Source organism: Callionymus lyra, chromosome 4, assembly GCF_982586985.1.
Source record: "Callionymus lyra chromosome 4, fCalLyr1.hap1.1, whole genome shotgun sequence".
Taxonomy (NCBI): domain Eukaryota; kingdom Metazoa; phylum Chordata; class Actinopteri; order Syngnathiformes; family Callionymidae; genus Callionymus; species Callionymus lyra.
The window spans coordinates 21,189,042-21,211,190 of record NC_141821.1 but is presented as its reverse complement, the minus strand read 5'-3'; the positions used below and the strand labels follow the sequence as shown (position 1 = coordinate 21,211,190).

General features: G+C 38.1%; 1 protein-coding gene across 3 annotated transcripts in view; it reads left to right on the top strand.

Moving 5' to 3' along the window:
* LOC148082057 (palmdelphin-like) overlaps positions 1-22,149 on the top strand; it is a 30,022-nt gene extending 7,873 nt beyond the window's left edge. For 2 of the 3 annotated variants that reach the window (XM_087789154.1, XM_087789153.1), the window contains exons 3-8: positions 2,365-2,445; positions 3,873-4,003; positions 6,181-6,295; positions 16,749-19,062; positions 19,125-19,216; positions 20,492-22,149. In XM_087789154.1, the coding sequence (XP_087645280.1) occupies positions 2,365-2,445; positions 3,873-4,003; positions 6,181-6,295; positions 16,749-19,062; positions 19,125-19,216; positions 20,492-20,575 (2,817 nt within the window). In that variant the 3' untranslated portion in view covers positions 20,576-22,149. Of the gene's footprint in view, positions 1-2,364; positions 2,446-3,872; positions 4,004-6,180; positions 6,296-6,755; positions 6,781-7,001; positions 7,107-9,569; positions 10,935-16,748; positions 19,063-19,124; positions 19,217-20,491 lie in introns of those variants that run through there. The other variant, XM_087789155.1, reaches the window with a different exon arrangement.

Sequence of the window (22,149 nt, the reverse complement as noted above, 5' to 3'; positions counted from 1 at the left end):
AGTACTGTCCGAGTATTTCACTCTGGTGTTGAAGAATTTACAGACGACATGACACTTGTAACTGCTTTCATTTGTTTTGAAAACAAAATATGTCCTAAGCTGCTGGAGTCGACTGTATCCTCTTGTCCTCAGTCATCGCTTGGATTCATTGTTCCTTTAGCGGTGGAAACATCATGACTCCCAACATCCAGCATAAGTTTCATTACAGCCAAAGAAAATTAATATACACTGTGAATATTTGCATGTTAATTGTAAATTTAAACACATAATATTGTATTTGAAACATACTTTATTGTGTAAACCATAAAGTAACTATGGTAAAAAATAAAATATAATTTCAACGCCAAAATAAATGTAAACATTGTTTTAACTTGGAAAATTAAAAATGGTATGGTATGATTCAGTCTATTCCTCTTAAAGAAGTTGGTGATCTCTAAAAAAAAAAAAACCCTTCATGGATCAACACGTAAACATTTGTTATTCTCCCTTTATTAACATTTCCTGAAAACCTGAATGAGCTAAAAGCATAACCTGGAGTCGTTCAGACAGATAAACACTGACAAATATAAAGACGCACTGCGTCAGCATCTTAAACAAAACCCGGCTGTGGTGAAATAACCATCTCCACGGAGACACAGAGAACAACCTTGTGAAGATGGAGTCGACCATTCAGACATTCCAGCATCTGACTGAGCGATTGCAAATTCTCATTTCCGCACAACATTGTTTTGAACGATCTCAGACGCCTTTGTGTTGCTGGAGCAGTTGATTACAGCTTTGTTGCAGCAGCGCGAGGCTGGAGGTGGAGCTGCTGAGACCATACTTTTGCTAATCATGAGCAAACATTCCCTTGAAATTAAATAGTTGAATATGTTTTCCAAGTCCATCAACAAAAACAAACCTGAACGTCTGATCCATTCATTTTACTCTAAAATCCATGAACAGATTTTGATGACAATACAGGAAAATGTTGCTATACGGACGAGGTACAGGGGACTACTTATCGGAAGTGATCTGAATCCTGGAAGTTTTTGCTGTATCTTGAAGAAACAACTTCACCACCGTGAAAAAATACATTTTGAGCCTCAGCACTGGATCGTCCGCTCCCGCCTTATTATCGTAAAATGTAAATAACTGTCAAACTACAAAGAGGTAACGTGGTTTTTCCTCATTTCTTTCTACTAACAAAGCAAGGCATTCTGGGATACCACCTAAAGGGAAATCCTGAGGAGTTTTAAAACTGAGGAAGCTACGGCCCTTAAACTTGATCCTAATTCCTTAACTTTTGAGTATTGGAACGACCAATGCTCTTTGAGGGAGCGTAGATTTTGAGCTTGAAGAATTGGTTTCAGGGTTACACACCTTATGTCAAGAAATATCCACCTACTGTATTGTTCATTTAAGCATAATTTAGATTTGATTTTAAAGGCTCATAATAGATATACTGTTTTCAGAGAATCCTTCTTCCAAATATATACCTTTATAAAGCCTTAAAGCTCTGCCGTGTGGCTGGATAAGTGAAACTTATTATTTATACGTTTTCTGAAGCTGACGTACGAAGTAACGTTCATGTGCAAAGAAAACTGATAAAACTTTATATTTGCTAGTTTGTAATAATTTGCAAACATAATAATTTGCTCAAAGCCCTTTCAAATTTAATTCCAGACTGAGATAGTGAGGTCTTGTCATAAATATTGATTTAAAACTGAACAGAACTAAACGATAAAACATATGATATCTTAAAATCAAAACTGTGATTTTAAAATAAAATCATGCTGTATAATTATGAGAACTATTCTGATATTTGACATTTGTCGAAAAAAAAGTGATTTTGTTGTCTGTAGCTCAGCAACATATACAGTATGTCATATACATCTTTTAATAAAGCTATAATTTCAGCAACATTCCAATGGAACTTCGAGGAAATATGAGATGGAAAAAAATAACAAAGTAACAACCATGGCAGTGTGAAGTATCTAGGAAGTCATTGTTGTGGGACTAGAGAAAGAGCATCCTAGTGTAACGTGACATTTATCAATGATATCAAAGCACCCTTTGATGGATTAGATGGTTTGTTCTGTGTCAGTGGTATTTACAGTCCAGTCAACTCCAGCCCAGACTGTAAATACCAACGCGAGTCAGTGCCGGGATCCCCTTTCTCTCCCTCGCTTGCTAAATATACTTAACAATTAACTTCGCTGACTTGAGAAACACAAAGGCTGGCGAGAGGATGAGGTCATGCAGGCAGCGACGGGTTTATTTACGTCCGTGTGGGTCCAGCTGTCGGGTCAAGGTTGAAGTGTCAGCGCAAGAAGGCGACAGGTGGGATAGTTTCCATGTTGTAAAACTGTCTCTTCTTCACAGGACAAAAGAAAAATCCGGGAAGATATCGCCAGGAAAAGGCAGGAAATTGAAGAGGAGAAGCTGAAATTGCAGTATATTAAGGTAAAGAAGTTAGAATCATACAACAATCAAAGGATTTTAGTTCATATTAGAGCCCTGTAGTAGTTGCACAGTATTTAAACATATATAAATAGAAAAACTAAATGATAAATAGCTGCAGACCAATGATCAATCACTGATCAGGTACATGTCATCATGTAGACATTGTTTTAGAGTTTCTAGCTCAAGCCTTTCTGTAAGATCTTTAACAAATATTTTATTAAACAAGTAGATGAACCTTGAACAGGAGAGAAAATCATTTAAAAACGTGTAAAAACAAATGTGCTTTGGGCCTCATTTATGTTTTTATCTTAGCATTAGCTTCCAAATCACAAACCCTACAGCATATTTATTTTATCTTGTTCGATTTAATAAAAAATCCAATAAATAATTCTAGTCATTACATTGAATAAAAGTATTATGTGTATGAGATCATCAGATAATATATACATTTCTTACAAAAAAATATTTTATAAACAACTAAGATTAAATAGTCATTTGTTTTTTAAATAAATGAATCAGTTATGCCTATTACTTCCTACTAGGACACATCTTTAATGCTTTAAAACATGACCTTTTTGTTCTTTCCTTTGAGTAATTCCCATCAGCAACTACTATGAACCTTTTTTCACTCCTTTAATGGTGAACCTTTCTACCCACACACACATAAAAAAAACATGGTGTTCTGATGAAGAGAAAGAGGCAGACGGTGCACTTTCACATGTGCTGTGTTCATTAAACAGCAGCTGTGGACCAGGAGCGCCTGGTGTTTTATGAAGACATTCATTTGTTTGTCTTTCCCACTGAATGTACAAATTATTTTCCCTTAATGATGTATTATATAATCCTTAAAATGTTTCTGTAGAAGAAAACGGATTTTACATGTTCGTAATCGACCAATAAAAGCATAAGAATAAGCGACACACACCTGACTGTAACACACGTTGATGCAGTTACCCTTATGTCCTGAGGTGGCAGTGTTGAGCCGTTATCGGAATCAGAAAACGTTTATTGCCACAGAGAAATAATTTGGGATAGAAATATAAATATTTAAAATAACGTTTAAGTCTAATATGAAATCAAATAATGTAATGTAATTGAAAAAAATGACAAACCATATAGTTTAATTAAATAATATCTATGAAAATATATAAAGGGATATGGAAAATTAGAAGGAAAACTTCAGATTCAGGGATTTTCTGTCGAGTCTTTCATTTAAATATTAATAATTTTGATGCACTTTAAGTTCAAACATTTGTCTGCACCTGACTTTGTCAAAGTCGAGCATCCATTTTGAGGCTTCTGTGTGAACTTGGCATGATTTTAAAGCAGACTGCTGTCAACGCAGTTAAAGCTGTGCAGTACATTTTTTGGGCAAAAATGATGAGTGCAACATACTAAAGCTGTGTGTTGGTGTGTCGGACTGACAGAAGAAAGCTCTGAGGGAACAATGGCTGATGAACGGACTGAGTCAGCAGACGCAGGAAGAGCTGGAGGCGATGAAGCAGCAGGCGCAGGACGAACAGCAGCAGAGCGACCAGCTGCAGAGCAACATCCACAGGTGACCAGCTGCTCGGACATGAGGCTTTTACGATTTAAATGTCTCTAAAAACAGATCTTTGACTCTATTGTACTCATCAGTATGTGTGTGTACTAAACTTTCTTTACATTGAAATAATTACATTAGAAATCGAAACCCTTTTTTTCTGGAGATGAAATCATGTTTACCATAACCACACCCACTCTGCTGTGATTGGTCAAACATCAGGCGTCAACCATTTTGGAAGTTTCCATCTCCAAGGGACTTGTTGTATAAACAAAGCGGACGTGACTAAAGCTGGTTACGTTATAATTGACTCTGCTCTCATCACCTCTTGTTCGCTAAGACGGGGGAGAACTTTGTAAAGTAATAACTCCAAGACAACATAATGATGAGGGACTTACTGTATTTTGGCATTGAAGACTTTTGAAACATGTGAGTGAGGAAAGTTGGGTTTTCACATTAGTTGACCTTTAAATTATAAACTTCCAAATAGTATTGTCTTTATATCTATTGATCTATTGGCCAATATGTATTTTCTATTATTGTTCGGTTTGGTCAGATAAAGAAAATGAAGTTTCCATAAGTTATTTTTGTATATTTTTTCTGTAAATTAAATGAAAATATTTTAACTGCGTAATAAAGATAAAGATAATGCAGAGAGGATGACGGTAGTTTAACAAGAGGAGAGGCTGATGCACTAAAAATCTAGATGCTGTTACACAATAAGAAAAAGACCATAGTTTGATTCTGTTTTTAACAGTCAATTTGTGTATGTTGCACACAACTAATAATGTATATCACATAGAGAAAATAATATATAGTTAGTTTGTTTGGTGTTACCTTATTTCTGTGTAAGGATCTCGTGTAAAAACGTAGACACCAGACGCTTTTATATAAACAAATTCCCCTTTATTTATACATTCAGCTCAGCTGTGTGTTCTCTCTGAGTGTGTGTTCTCTGTGAGTGTGTGTTCTCTTTGAGTGTGTGTTCTCTTTGAGTGTGTGTTCTCTTTGAGTGTGTGTCAAACGCCAGACAGTAAACCTGAGTGAATTACACAACAGGATTACACAGTTGTGGATTATTGAGTCTACAACTACTAACACACTTGAGTCACATGACAACCAGCATATGTCACACCAACCTTCTGACTGGTGCACAACACACTAAGCTCCAACAGCAACAGGTCACTGAACAACCAATCAACAAACAACAGAGCAAATAAATAGTAGTAGTAGAGGAACATTTCCTGTGATTTAGTTTGTTTCTAATGATAGTTCTAGCAAGAAGAGCATATCATGATGGACATCCTTGTCTAACTTTTATTAGTCAGCGTTCACAGTCTTGACTTGCCAGCTGCTGGAATTTAACGTTGTGGGTTCAAGGCCTTATTGTGTTGAGGGCACAGTGTCAGACTCTCGCGCTACAGGCTTCTTAACTTATTACATTACATAATTAAAAATAGACTACCTCATGTTTTTCTGTATTTTTGTTTAGGATCTATTTATATTTTACATAATTACCACATTGAGTGTTTATTCTGAAGAATGTATTACCTCAGTTTTTATAAGATTTGTTTGAGTAGAAGAGAGTTATAACATTTCATTTTCTTAAACGTCTGATTATTGATTATTATATTATATTATATTATATTATTATTATTGATTATTTATTATATTGATTTTATTTGTTCAGGCTTTTCCTTGATTTTCTGGAACTCCTGTTGTGTTATCAGTTTTATCTTGCCCTTTAAAGTATATACTTTATTGAATTATATTCATTATATTAATATTGTTTTGATTTTTTAAGCACTTTGTGACCCTGGTCTGGAAAAGCGCTATATAAATAAAAAAATACTTACTTACTTACTATTATTTATACACATCACAGACCAGATTTTATTGAGGGAATATATTTTTTGCTGATCATGTGTTGTCAAATGCTTAATATAAATGAATATTATGTTTATAAAAACAACTTAGTTCTCAAATAGGCCTTGTTAAATGTGTTTTTAGGAATTATATTTGTATTTAACTGAGATAGAAGCGCAAACAAATAAAGAAAGATAAGATCATTTATTAATAATCTAATAGACATTTATGTGTCAGTATCTACCGTTAGGAGCTACCTATTGATACCTTTTCCTGACGCACAAGTGTATTTTAGTGCATCTTTTGACGTAATTTCGTGTGTTCAGGATAGAAAAAGAGATTTCCGATCTGGAAACTGAGGAGCTGCAGTTATCCACCAATGAAGAAGTGATCCTGAAGCGACTGAAAGAGGTGGAGCGCACCAATGAAGACATCATCAAGGTAAGACGTGGTGCTGACAGCGACTGTGTTTTTATTAACACCTCCTGACAGCTGTGATCACGATCGGATGCGCGCTCATGACAACGTGTGATTATGTTTAACCACCGTCGCGCAGACTCACAAATATTAAAAGGCTTTTGTCATGAGAGTGAACTTGTTCTTCCTCAACATTGTTGTGCAGAATAATGACTGACCTTCTCCTGCTTCTGAATCTCTTCCTGCACGGGTTTAAAGAGATTTGTTATTCGAGGGTGTGTGGGTGGACTCGAGGTCACCTGGAGAGAATATAATGTCCTGGTAATGGCTCGCTCACATGGTGATGGGGTCATTTTCGCAGACTAATCCTTGCTTCGCTTCTGCATGGATTAACATTTCAAGTTGTGAAGTGGAGTGAATCAACCCAAAAAATGGACTGTTGACTTCCTGCTTGTTCAAAACACCTGTCTGTCTTCACCTGTAGGAGTTCCAAGAGGAGATCCACTCAGGTAAGTTCGACATTTCATTTGCTACATCGGTGTTGGATGAAGTCAAAGTAGGGATTTGTTGACATTTTGTGAATTAACTTTTGCTTGTTGAATAATAAATTGTAAAGAAGTTTATGATTCACCAGCTAACTTGTAGATGACTAACACTTACATGGGTTAACATGATGCTACACATGATGGTTTGTGTCATAATGTGTCTTACGTTTCTTTAATTTCTATAGATGCATCACACCCAGATCCTATCCTGCTCCCAAATATCGCTGCAATCTTCCATCCAGCAGCTGCAAATCTTCCCGCACTGCCCGACAACCAAGAATCAAAAAAAGGTAAACGAATGATGCCAATTTGGTGACTCAGACCGAGAGAGTCTGGAGGCGCTAAGAGGTTCAGATCGCTCATGATTACAGTTCTGGAGGGAAAAACTACTGCTTCAAAATGTGCTTCTCTGAACAATTATTCAAATAAGGCCACTCTACATGTTCTTCAAATCAACAGGAAGCTATTATGAAGCTTGAAAAAAAAAGGAACATTGTGTTGCCGCTCAAGCAATCTGCTCAAACTTGAATGTGAGTTCGACAATGGCAGGTGAGAGTAACCAGCAGACCAAAAATACAATTGAAATGAATCAACAATTTCATAAACAAAACATAAAGTCCACCCTGGAAATCATCTTGGAAAAAAGAAAACAAGCATAAAAGAAAATGTCAAAGCACTCGGGTACAGGGGATATAAGACCAAGGTAAAATAAGTCCAACAAAATTAATCCAAGGAAGGGAACAAGAGAGACAACTACAAACTAGTGCAGAATATCATTTGATCTTGTACATAGGTCTGCACTCAGTGGTTGAAGTTCGTCAGGGTTCTTGTTTCCCGATGAGGTCCAGCCTTGTACCATTAGTCAACGCGGAAGTAAATAATAAATGAGAGAACAAAATAAAACCAAAATAAAAGTGACACTTTTTTTGTTCATTATATAGCCTTGGGTTGGAATGAACAACGTCATTTTTCTTTACTGTCATATTTTCATCGTAAGATCCTGATGCGTGCTTTGCTTTGTTCGAGTACGTTCAAGCTCTTACACTAAATACTGAAACAAAATCAACTTTACATTAAGGCCAGCAAATCTGAGCTCAAGATCTGTGTCATTCATATGATAAACTGAACAGCGCAGATTTCTCCTGGGTAATATGGCAGGATGTATTCATCCTCAATTGTTTAATAATAGACTGACAACCAATATTGGCGTTTAGCTGAAAATGTATTTTATATATCATCGGCCATTTTGTTAGAACTTACCATAAGCAGCAGGAAACATCATTGATGTTTCATCTGCTTAGCTGGGGACCATGATAATATAAGTCTTTAAACTGACTTCTGGATTAGAGAGAGTTGGAAAAAATTGGAAAAACTCCAACTGATTTCTAACCTTTACTTTCATTATACAGCTAATATGTATTAATAATAACCTAAAATAAAATGAAACCAGACTTTTGCCTACAGAACGGTAAAATAATGAATAATGTGTTCTTGTTTACCTCCAATGCAACAGCCATGTGTCCCCATAGGTCAGTACTTGTTAAAAGTGGAAATACATCAAACACCAGTGACTACCTTCACTGTCACGTTGGAGTTTGTATATCATTTAAGGTGTAAATGGAGCTACTTAGCAGGGGGTGTCATGGATTGTCGCTTAAACAAATGCACACTCATTAAAACAGGCAAATCTTGAGAGACCAGTATATCACAGGAACTGAAAGGTGAAAATGACTGCAGAGTTAACACAAGTGTTTAAGCTCACTCTACGACCAAGTATACCTGGACTCCAATTGTCCAGCATAAAAGTGGAAGTTCATTGGAAATTCAAATTTCCCTCTTTGTCTAAGGGTTGGGTATCCAGTATTTTCAGAGTAATCTGTTCCTTTTTGGAGTTATAAGCAAATATGTGATTCCATGTTACCGTCATAAAATACCTCCATAAAAAAAGCTCAGTCTGGTCCGAACAAGAAAGACGTTACAAGGTATTTGGATGTTTGAATGTGGAAGTGTCTTTTTGGAGGAAGATAAAGACAAATACAACTGAGCATCATTCACTACATTAAAATGAACATGAATTTCTGCCTATTACTCTAAAAAGTAACGGATGAAAATAATCCCAACTCTGAGTCAACATGAGGGTGAGTAGAAAATAAATTGGAATTATGGGTGAAATACCACCTCAAGAAACCGGATGATCAATACACACTGTCAGACTGTGTGAGCTTTGTTAGATGAGCTCGCTGTTTAAAGCTTAGCATCTTTTCCCCGATTGCAATACATTTGGTAAAGTTAGAATTCCTTACCTGGTCCTGAACCATGCTCTTGTGTGTGCCCCTGAAAAAAATGTATTCAATGAGTCATGCTAAGCATTCCTCACCCCAGTTATATCCATTTTAATCTGCCGTTCATTATCAGACAATCCATACTGATCCATACCATGAGAATAATCAATCTCTTAAATCTGTTCAATTCAGTTGAGCTTCTCTGGGCCCGGAGATTACCAAATGTTTCTATGGCGACCGTCCCCATTGACACCGTTATAATAGAAAAATTATAATAGACTTTAAGATGAATCTTTTAAGCTCCAAGTTAGCAACACTCTTCAGGTTCTTTAAACCCTAACCTTTTCTTCAATCTTGAAAGAGAAGATAAAATACTGTCTGTACATGGTGTCATTAGTTTCTACACGTAATACTTGATCATTATATTTCTGTTTTATTTTAATTCATGTTTTGAATTTTTTGACGTTCCAGCAACCTTTGCCATGGAGATCCAAGTGGAGCACGATAAACGAACTGGAAAAAGTCAAGTGGTCTCCACAGTAGCGGTCACTGCCGAAGCTCTCCAGGAGAGGGGCCTGAAGGTCTATGATGATGGCAGAAAGTGTATTTACGCCCTAAATACAAGCGACAGTGATGCTGGAGAAGTTGGAGAGATGACTCCAGGAGAGGCAGAAGAGATGCTGCTGCAGGCCACAGAGAAGGACGTCCCGACCGACGTGCAGTATCACAAGCCGGTTTACTCTGCGGCCTACGATGGAAGCAGCAGATCATCCACTCCCAGATCACAGAGTTTAACACCAAAACTAAGGGGGACTTCGAGGCCCTCCAGCCAGCTCAGCCAACGTGTTGAAGGACAGAGAACACCCGAAACAACAGTTCAGTCAAAGTACCTCAATCCAAAAGACGTCTCACCCGTCCCCAACGACAAAGAAGATATTCCAGGATATTATGGGGACGAAAATCACTTAGAGTTTTGTCCTCTTCACCCAGATAAGGAAGGCAGTGAAGAAAATCTTAACATCCAGCATGATAGTCAGGGTCGAGAAACTGTAGTCTCAGTCAAAGTGAGATCAGATGAAGTCTCCCTGCCCATCCAGCAGATCTTTACAGACACAGACAGTCGAGGACAGTCTCCAGAAGAAGACTGTGAAGCCTGGATGCAGATGGACTCTCTTCCCACTGATCTAGAGTCTGGACCTGTCACCATGATCTTCATGGGCTACGAGAGAGCCGAGGAGGAGGAGGAAGGATTTCAGGCTGAGTTGGTGGTCATCGACGGCGGCAGCGACGATGAGAACCCGGAGGAGAGAGTCCAACATGAAGACGATTGTCTTTCATACCATCCTGAAGGTTACAAGAGCAGAGTTTTCAAACCCAGAACGAGTGTCGCTCGCGTTTCAAGCAGTGGAGAGATTTCGGATGATGACCTCTCTCAGCAGGACAGTGTGGGGAACCACAAGCCCACATTCACCCACAAGTCAGGGTACTTGCAAAGAAGCAATACGGACGGATCTGACAACAAAGACAGAATTAATATGGAGAAGATGAGCTCAACTGAACGATGATAACTTAAGTCTATATGAAGGTCCACAGCGTCTCTAAGACTTCCTGCTCCGTCTGCCATTTTCCCTTTTTCAATAATAAGGATTTTTAGATTTAACATTTGTGCCTTTCATTTATACATTGCCACGTGTTTATTAAAAAATGTATTTGATTACTTGTCATATTGCTCTTTTCCTTTTAAGCAGCGCATGCAGATAAAAGCGAAATTAAATGAAATATGAAAGGTCAACCTATTTAAAGTGATAGTTCACCCAAAATTCAAACTTTTAATGAAGCAACTGAGCACCCAGGGGACAAACAAAAAAAGTCTATATATTTTTTACGTTTATATTTTATCCAACATCTTCAACAAACAAGTGTCAAAAATATAGACTTGTCTAGTTTTTTCCAGAACAATTATTCTCGTCGAGGCTTCAATACAAGTGAACAATACATTCAAGCACCATGGAGTTATTTGGATGTTTTGAAGCATCTTTTTGGAGGCAGGTCGTCCCTGGTCGCTCGGTCGCTTCATTAAAATAGATGTACATTTATGTCTTTAACTCTAAAAAGGAAGAGATTACACTAAAATAATCCCAACTCTTGGTCGACATGAGGGTGAGTAGAAAGTAAAAGAAGTTTAAATTTTGGGTGAAACAAACATTGAATGCACATAATATTTAATCCGACCAGCATGAAAATGCTTTTAATGTTGATTTGTAATTGTTTTTTATATAATATATACTTTTTTATAATTTTAATTTACACTAAGAAAAATCGAACTACTGTATCAAAAAAACAAATAACATTTCACGTGAATCGTTTTGGACCCAAACGGTACCACTTTTTGTAACATCTAGTTATTCTTGCTTGAGGGCGATAAGTGATCCATGTGTTACCGGGCATGTGTTTGAAGGTCAGCTGCTGGCACTGTCATTCTATCACTTTGTCCACCTACACATCTTTCCATCCCGTGGCTGACCTTTCCTCGCCAGCACTCATTTCGGAAGTTCACCACAAAGCGTGTCTCTGCTCCATCAACACTGAAAAGAACCATATAGAATTCACTTTCATTTGTGTCAGAATGACCCAAAAAATATCTGCAGGTTAATTTAGCTCGGGATTTGTGAAACATAAAAGTAACACCATTTTGTGTTTTCCTCTTAAAAGTCTGCTTTTTTAAAAGTATGTTTAACACAGCATCCTTTTTAAAGTCGTGACGTAATCAATGAATAAATAATATGCCAGAAATCATGTTTAATTTCATTGTTATGAATCAGCGTGTCAGAATGCAAACGAAAGAAAGCAAATCATGAAAAAAAAAAGAAAAGATTCCAATCCAGCCTTGAGCTGCTTCCATTTGTGTTCCTGAACAACAACGTCTGACACCCGAGAGAACAGAATGTGTCCTTGGTGGCGTCTAGTTTCTTACTCTGTGGCAACGACAAACCTGGATGAGAGTGGGAAGGACGGTTAGATAACAGGCAATTACATGGAGGCTCATTTGTTCCCATTACAGTCACACACTTGCAAGTCAAATTCTAAATTGTTTTCTAATTCAATCTCCTCCCTCTCGTTTACCACCTTAGGAACTATGTCTGCAAACATATTTGTTACCTTTGTGTCATGAATCAAAAGTCAGAGACGAGGGGAAGAGAAGGTGGAATATTATTTCCATGTTGGCGTTGCTGCTCCACACAAATTCTAATGGTTACAGTTTTTAAAAATGCAGGGAAGATGGATTGTGATAGATGAATACAGTATCAGTGAGGTGGAGGAAAACGTGATCCAAAGAACAACTCTTAACTTTTTGTTTGGTCGTTTATAATAGAAGATTATAGAGAAAGGCTTCTTAAAGTAATTGAATTTAAGCAAAGTTGTATTCCAGCCCTAGGTTGACCCCAGTACACCCTCTTGGAACAGAACTCCTGTGCCCCCCAAGAGGAGCTAAAAACTTAATAGTTTTCTAAATCCCAAGACTTGATTTTAGATCAAAATGGAAGAAAATTAATTATTCCATTGATCATAAACTCCAAGCCAGAATTCTCTCGTGATCGCACAATATAAAGCAGATAAACATCTTCCACACAAAAAAAACATCCAACATGAAAACATTTAAGTCTTTCAAAAAATAAAAATAAGAATTAAAAATCCTGGAGACGGTGGAAAAACTTAGTAAAATGAAAGTGCGTTTCTTTTTAATGCAACAGGTGACTCTCAGTAATGATTGGCCCCATTCCATTTCAGAACATTTTTGGAGTTAACCGTGGGGTCAATATTACTCTTATCATGCCTCAGACCAAAGTATTATCTTAAAGAATGCTCTTGTATCAGATGAGGTAATTGTGCATTTTCCATCCTTGGTTGTGAAGGGGCACAATTGAGCCAAAAACAACCCCCTGTGGGGGGCAGTATTGGCTGCTTCACAATTTAGAAAAGGAGAAAGAAAAAATGTTTACTTCAAAGTTGAGCTTCTCGATAGATGTTTCATATATCCTTTTAGTCATGTAGAATATGAGACGTCCGCTGCTAGCTTGACGATGAAATGTACAATTTAAAATGGCATGGCATAGAAATATTTAGAGAGTTTCTTTTCCTTTATTTATTTGAAAGCTACATCGTCTCAACGTCAACTTATTCACGACAGACAAGGTCAGAGGAAAATTATTTGTTTGTTAGGAGTGTTTTATGATGGAGTGGGTCTTAAAAGCCGACAAGAGTGGCTTTACATCCATTGAAGGACGGTCAGAATTGGGAACCTGAGTCTCTAATCAGACCACTTCCCACATAAAACATATTTGGACTCACTGTAAACTTCAGATGCCTGTGAAATAAACAGAAACACTTGTGGAGCTGTGGGTCATCACAGCAGCTCACACACAGACACATTACATTATTACATACAGAAAAAAGTATTAAAAATAACAACACAAAGAAAAAACTACAATAAATAAATAATAATACAACTATAATAATTATAAATGGAATACTATTTATTATAAAAACAAATAAACTTTCAATAGAATTTGGACAGGAAGGAATTATGATGTTCATGAATGTAATAAATGTTACAACCCTTGTATTTGTAGGAGTGATGGCTCCCAAGAAAGATTAAATACGTCAATATAAATGGGTTCTAATATTTGACATATTGTGAATCTTGGACGGTTTTGATTTACAGACTTTTATATTTCGGTTGTTACTTCATCAAAATCCAATCAAGCTCCAAGATCGTTGACTCAACAGTGGCATTCATTGGTCTCTCAAGGTTTTATTTACTGATCCCTGCAGGTCTTGGCAACTAAAAGCAGGATCAACTGGTGTGTAATTGTCCGTTGTGTAGTTCATGCAGCATCATCTTCAGTAGATGTCTGCCGTCAGCTGACCTACAAAGGTCCAACATGGTGTTTGGGGACGTCTTTAATTTCCCAAACATCAGCATTCCCTCACCAGGCTGTTTCTTAATGTCTTTCCATGTTTGGGGTCGACCAGTTATTTCCCCCGTCAGAGTGGAGATAAAATGAAATTGAAAGAAGTCTCCAGCATTGGCTGCTTGTAATACGCGCCCCCCTTTCAACTATTGGTCCAATAGGAGGCGCTGCAGCATCAAAGCAGAGCTGCAAGTCAGGAGGAAATCAGAGGTTTCTGCGTTAGTCCGTCACACTGTTCATTTCTTGAAGTTTTTGCTGCATTATTTAGTATGATAGGGAGTCAATTATAGTATGTATGTATTATGTATGGAACTTTGTTGATTTATTAATATACTTTTGGAATATTTTTCAATTACATTTATGTTTTATTTTTCTGTTTATATTGTTTTTATTATAACTGCTCTAAGGGTTTAAAATAACTTGTAAGTGATAACATTTGAGTGGTCTGTTGCTTTATCTAGATTCATTTTCCATTAATTTTATTTTAACCTCTGCTCTTATAACTACTTCATGTATATTTATATAACAGTTTATTGTTTACTGTTCGTTTTTATTATATACTTTCTGTATCTATTTAGCTAAGAGTTCATTCTTATACTGTATTTTTTATGCCTCCCTTGTGTTTTTCTAAGCTGCTGGAAACTCAGTTTCCTTGCAGGAATCATCCTAAAGGCATCAACAAAAATAAGTCCAAGTCTAAATCTAAGAAGGGTTTTAAAAAGTGTCATCCATGACGCAAATGGCTTTTCACTGCTGCTGCTCACGCACCAAGTTTTGTCCAAAAACGAGGTGTTTAATATAACAGAAAATCACTAAAATAAATCGACTTATATGTTGTTTGTTGGAAATTTGCTTTGTAGGACTCCCATTCATGGTCTTCCATCATCAATCAGGAAATGTAGTTTTTGAGCCAACACAATTTTAAAACCATTCATTTGATTAAATTTATTCTATCCCCTTTTTTTCGTTTTTTTTTAATGAAATGACCCCTATAGTTGAGGTGTGCGATGTTTACTTCTAACTAAATATGTACTTATTGATGGCACGTGTTCATCGCTGTGTTAATTAAATACCAATATCTGATTTTAACTCCAGAGAGCCATACACTGTTTCCTGGAGTCTCTTGCGTTTCCTGTCAGAATCTGTATTTATCAAAATAATTACCTTTCGAGCAACAAGCGTATGAGGAATGTGACACAAAGACACATGTTTGTGTGGGAGGGAGACCCAGTCCTGCAGTCTTACATAACAACCCATAAAGCCATCTCTTTTCAGCACAACAACCCACTCAGGGAATCATCCACACAACCACAGCTAACCAAGAGAGTGAGTGTGTCCCCACGAAAACACATCGACACCTTCCTGTGTTCTACTCTTTCTCAGCTTGTCACAGAGCTTTTTTCCAGACATTCATACCCTGTGGTGTTACAAGTGTGTCAATCTAAACGATAATTACTTTTGTTCTGGAATTTTCAACAGGGACACACATGAACAGGAGGTGTTTACTGCAGAAATTTCAGACGATATGTAAGAAATTTATTACCTACCGCAATGCCCACCTCAGACGAGATGCACGTTGCTTGACACATTCTGTCTTTCCATCAAAACGATGCCTCTATATGACTTTTTAAGTCTTTTATTGAATTTGATTTAAAGAATTAAAACGATTAAAACTGATTCCGTTTCCGTCGCTCCAACACGACGTCACCACCGGGTCTTAATACTTTGCTTTATGGAGAAAAAAGGTCAATGCAGAGTGTAACGGGTCGTTTATTCGCCGTTTCAAGTCAAACAAAGATACAAACTTTTACGATCAATCGGCCGCGCTCTTTGCCGGCAGCTCTACAGGTCAATAGCTCCGGGAAAAACGGTCCCGAACAATAATAACACTGCTATATTTAAGGCAAATTTGCGGGAGGTTCCGAGAGGTCCTCCCCCTATCGCCCTATTGGTTCCTTCAAACTCCCTGTGTCACGATCTCCTGTGGAGAATTCTTCCTACTTTGTTTATCATTCAAATGTTCTTCGGTGGAAGTTCTTGTCTCCTAGCCCCCCCCCCTCACAGATGTGTCCCTGCTTCGTTCTTTGTTTCACGCCCCCAGGTGTGAAACGGGCAGACGGACAGATGTTAAAGTAATTTCTGTCATGACTCTAATCCTGTTCCAAGCTTTTCTTGAAACAGTGTATCAGTCTGGAGTGAAATGTTGATTGTGAATGTGTCTTCAAACGTTTAAGCTTTTAGATAAGGCGAGTCATTTATACTTTATATTTTGATTATCTTTTAGCATTAATTTAAGTATGGCGTATACGTATAGTGTATAATCATTTTTAATCTAACAGAATTAAGATTATGATCTTCAAAATATATGTATAACAAATACATATACGGAATTGTAAGGGTTTTGAGTGATGTCATCTGCGGACAGTGATATCGTATATCAGGCCACTTAAAGAAACAGCGTCTTCGTAATAGTCTGTAAATGTTAGTAATGCAGGTGGTATGTAAAACTAATGGCAATGACTAATACTGTAAATAGTATTATGTCAAGGGCAACAACATTACAACATTAATTTGGAACCAGAATTTTGATATCATCTTTCTTAGTATGAGCAGCGAATTGCTGAATTAAAAGAGTGGCTTAATTTTCAACTCTTGACACTCTCTTTTCATTTCACAGAGAGCGTCTGTGGACAGCGAGGCAGATGGAAAGGAACTGAACAAAGCTTTCAGCGAAATAGAAAATCTCAACTTCTCTGTTACCATGGAAACAGCCGAACAATTAGGAACGGCAATGGACTGTGAAGTGGATCTTACAGGGGTTGAGTTACCTGAAGCAGAGTTTGTTCCTGAGGAAGAGGAGGTTTGTTTGGAGACCGACTTATCTGACGTCCATGGGGAAGAGATCGAACCCAGCACGTTATTAACTAACAACCCTCCCACTGCAGACGAGTGTCCTGAGGTGCCTCTTCACATTCTTGAAGACGCTTCAGTGTCTGAGCCCGTGCAAGAGCTTAACAGGAATGAGTCTGTCAACTCGTCGGTGTCAGACACACCATCCAGTGCAGACAGTGTTTACGAGAACGAAGCTCATCGTAAGATGGTTGAAACTCCAGTGCAAGAGCCTGAACTGGAGATGGAGCTAGAGCCAAGTGTTCAAGAAGAACCAGATCTGAGTCTAGAGTTGGACACTCAGCAATGTTCAGAGCCTGAGTCAGAACAAAACCTAAACATAGACCCAGTTCCAGGCATTCTGTTGGATCAGTTTCCTGAGCCAGAGCAAGATTTTGATCAATGTCCAGAGCTGGATCAAACCCTTGACCTGGCGTTAGAGCAATATCCCGAGCCCCAACCAGATCCTGATCTAGAGCTTGAAGAGTTCCCGTTGCCTGACATGGAAGAATTCCCAGAGCCATGTTCCGATCTGGAAAATGATTATGAGTTCCCTGCACCAGACGAAGAAGCAATAGCACAAATAATAGACCCAGATGAATTTCCCGACCCAGACACAGGAGATATTGATCCAAATGTTGATGACGGTTATTGTAATCTGGACATTGAGGACCCTGACATCAATCCTGACCTCGCCATGACGGAGAGTTCTGAGCTGGTGCGGTGTATCAGAGACGAAGTGATGTCAGACATGTCCAGTGAATCTGGCCTTAACCCTGATGAGATGGACGAATGTCTTCAAGTAGAGATCGCGGCTGCTTCATCTGATAGTGACGCAGATGATAAGTGGAGAAATATATTCTCCTCTTCCATAAATAAGGAGGACGATGATTCATACCTAGACAGTCTTGAGCTGAGTGCCCAGGAGCTCTTTGTGCAGAAAGTTGAGGTGATCGACGATGATGAAGAAGACACCAACTGCCAGGAGGTTCAACTTGAAGCTCTCAATGTTGAAGAAGTGCCTCAGCAGGAAGATATTCGTGCTGCCAGTCCACCACATGAAGTGAACTCCATGCCCTTGGGTCGACAAGGTTTGTCCAAAATCTCTGAAGATGAAAGTGAAAATGGTAAAGATGTGAATCACAATGACTCCATCAACCAGGAGCACCTGAACTCTGAGTCTGACAAGAAGATCCCAAAAGACTTTTGTGTCATACAGGAGACCAAAAGTGAGAACGTCAGCACAGAACACGTCGACTTCCAGCTGGCTCGAAAACAGTGGCGGGAGATGGAGAAGCAAACCAAGAACAAGATATATGTACCAACAACAAAACAGCCAAGCTTCCATGGAAGCTACAGCTTCATGTATACGCCCGTCCGGAACATTGAGCGAACCAACAAGAAGACGCGAGATCTGGAGAGCTTGAATTTGGTCAGAGATTATAGCCACACTCAGTTCAGCCCTTGCTCAGAAGATTCTGGCCTGGATGATTCCAGTTACAGGTCCCCTTGTGACGACCTGGAAACCCCAGTTGAGAGGGAGATACGTATTTCAATAGAGCGGGAGGAGAACTTCAAGCGAGAAAGGGCTTTCACCAGGATGGGGAAGTCAACGGACTGCGCTCCATCTCGAGGGATGCCAAGGTCCATCAGCACTCCCTTGACGCCATCCTTTGTCATCACCTCCTCACCCACTCGGGAACCAATGAGACATGAAATGACGGCAAACAATGTAATCATTCTGGACCAATGTAATGACGCAAGCTCTGGGTCACGGAAGGTTGCTGACATCTCCGGAACGCTGTCTGAAGACGGCACCTCCAACGTCATCGTCCTTGAAACGTCAAATCTCATCATCCGCAGTGCCTCCGACTTCTCCCTGAACAAAGTCTGTGAGCAGCCGCAGGAGAAGATATTCCTCAACAACCCCTTCTTTAAGCTCCGTTCACGAAGCACCATTTCCTTCGTGGATGAAGAGATCAAGATGGTGAAGCAGAGAGAGGAAGAGCTGAGGAAAGAAAGGGCCAGTATGTATGCTAAAGACAGATTCAGGGCAGAGAGGATGTCTCTCAACATTGACACATTGTCACTTGGCAATTCAGGTAATTCTGGTGCAATCACGGGAAGAGAACATCTTATTGAGTGAAATCTTTTACACTTTCAGACGATGTACCAATGAAGTGCAAGTCTTCTCCGTCATCTCCAATGAAGACAGTTGCTCGGATGGATCGTTCAGCAATGTCATGTGATCACAGAGTAAGTAATGCTTACTAGTATGTACAGGACACATTAGTACATTAATGACTTTATAAGTTCACATAATATGACTGTTTAATCCATATGCCCCACATACAATCTTAACCCTTGTGTTATCTCAGGGTTAAGGTGATTCTGCTTCTGCAGAAATTGCAAGTATATGAATTAGTTTCTCTGTCAAACTAAAAGGCAAATCAACAGCTCAACTGACGCTGCTACGCATAGTGCTTTCAGGGAATGTTGTAAGAAAATTGCACTGTAATTTTTACATTTGAAATACAATATTAGGCACTGCACTAAAAACTTAAAAAACGACAGTGTTGCATTAGATGGGCTCTATAAACTCATACATGTGCAAGAAAAATAGAAGTCACAACTTCTTTACTTTTTATAGATCTACTCCTGAAAGGGTAGTTACCAGTGTAAGGAGTATTACTTGTTGTAGTAAAACAAAACAATCCTCTGAGTCCAAAAAAACCTGTTGACACATTCCTGGTGTGTCTGTTTGTTGGCTACTTTGTCTCTCCATGCATGACAGCAAAAGCAAGACTGTTATAATAATATATCCTAATAAGTTATTTATCAGCATATCTTAAGTTAAATAGCATACAGCTGTTATCCGTTAATAACATAAAATAAACCTGAATAAACTGAAAAAATAACCATCTCCGCTAAAATAACGATCAAACATGCCTGCATATGTATAAAGGCTTAACTAACACTTGCCGTGAACAGAGAAGGTTTTAAAAAAAATGAAGGTGCTACTAAAGCGGAGATCATTGCGGTGATTTAAGCAGACTTTATATACAGCGGAGATGATTGCGGAGGTAACAGACCCGTCACACGATCGTGAAATGGCTGATGAAATATGAGCAAATGAGAATTAAAATTCTCTCTGACATTAAACAGATGTTAGTGCCAGCAGTGTGCAGTCTTCTGAACATGTGTATACTTTATTTTAAGGACATCTTAGCAGTGATATTTCTGGACTCTTCATGTTATTAAGTGCTGCAGCCACCGAACTACAAGGCAGTTTGTCTGTTTTTGAGCAGAATGAAATCTGGAAAATGTTTTCGCTTTTTTTTTCAGTTTTTCAATCTGGACTGCCATAAGAAGTTGGAAATACATATTTTTTACCCACCTAAAAACTTAAATTAAATCTGTTCATCCCTGTTTTTATATACAACATAAAAACAGATAATTACTAAACCTTCTTGAAGTTGGGAACAGAAGAAATAAAAGCTGTTAATAAATCTACTCTCTCTTTTGTCTTAGTTTCCTGAAGCCTTGACTGGAGGAAGACGCAAAAGTGCGATGGCTATGCGCTGGGAGGCAGGCGAGTTCGCCAACAAAGACTGAACTACTACAACAACAAACCACCACGCGACTTCATCGCTCCAGTTAAAAGCAAATTTCATGTTGTGACGTAACCTCAGCTTCCCGTGGTTCATTGCATTACTCATTGTTGAGTCTCAACAGGAAGTTTGATATTTTGCAATATACACCAGTCTAAATAAACAAACAACTCAGTGCCAACTATGTGTTTAAAAATATAATAATGTATAGGAAATATTTAAGATGGAAACTCAGGTTCAGTCTCTGAATGTCACAACAATACAATGAGAATGTAGAAGTCTTGACGTGTAATACAATACAGTTTTACACAGTTGTAATATGAAGTGTTTACAAACTTATACTTTCAAGAGGGCAACAAAGTAATAATTGTTCAGTATAGTGGTAGGTAGAACTAGTGAAAATGTATTTGGTGCTGCCACCTGCTGATGACGTCATATTAGGCAATTTCTTAGATTTTTTTTTTATGATACTTCATTAACTAATATCAAAACCTTTTGTTACTACTTTTAAAATACAAACTTTGTGAATGCGATGTGTCTCCAGCTCCAGGAGGAACTCGACCTGATTGGATGAACTGTGCAGATTAACGTTTATCATTATCGTGGAAGCTAAACGTACTTCTTATTTCACGTATTCTCACTACAAAAAAAGAATACATTCATGACTGGGATTTTGTCTTGATGGGTTGAATGGCACTGCTCTGTCACCCAAACAGTCGTAGCCTAAGGGTCGAACCAGGCTGATCTTGTGTTATCTTTTTTTTTTCAATATAAACTGATGTTTTGTTTGTTGTTGTCACAGAAGCAGGAACTTTTTTAAGAAGTTGATACCCATTTCCCTGCCACGTGCTTATGTTAATATGAATGCTTGTATGTATTTTAAACAGATCATTTTTTAATTGAAACTTTAATTCATGAAGAGAAGAGGATAATGTTACAAAGAGTAATGTCATCATCGGTCAACAACACTGACAGTGTTTTGGATATTTAATCAATTCTTTACGAACAATGTCACGCATTACAATGATTAAAGCATCAGAAGTAACAAATATATATATAATACACATATTTATTGAGAGACTTTGAAATATTTAGCCGTTAGCATTGCAACTTTTAAAGCTGAACTTGGTGACATATTCTTCACGAGCTAATGTTATATTGAAATTATTATTATTATGGATATTTATATATTTGATGTGCTGCTTTATGTTTAGTTTACAACGTCTCTAAAGGTATTTAACTGCAACTGTTCCAAGATTCTTTGGTTTAACGCGATTTTATACTCACTTTGTCTACTTTATCTTCAATGGCTTCTTCTCGTCGCAGCACCAGAAACAGTCAAGAGAACTCGCTTCGATGAAGTTCGGATGTGTCCAGAATGAAATGAGCGGGAAATGTTCGCGCCTCCCGCCAACACCAGAGCAGGCGTTTAGACGTTTCTGGATCCCTGACTCTTTGGCGGCGTTTAGTGGCCATGTTGAGAAGTGCACCTCAGAGACACGAAAGGGTCAACGCTGATCTAAAATGAACGCAACCATGTGTCTGCAATGTGTGGATATTAAAGTATTCACAAACTCA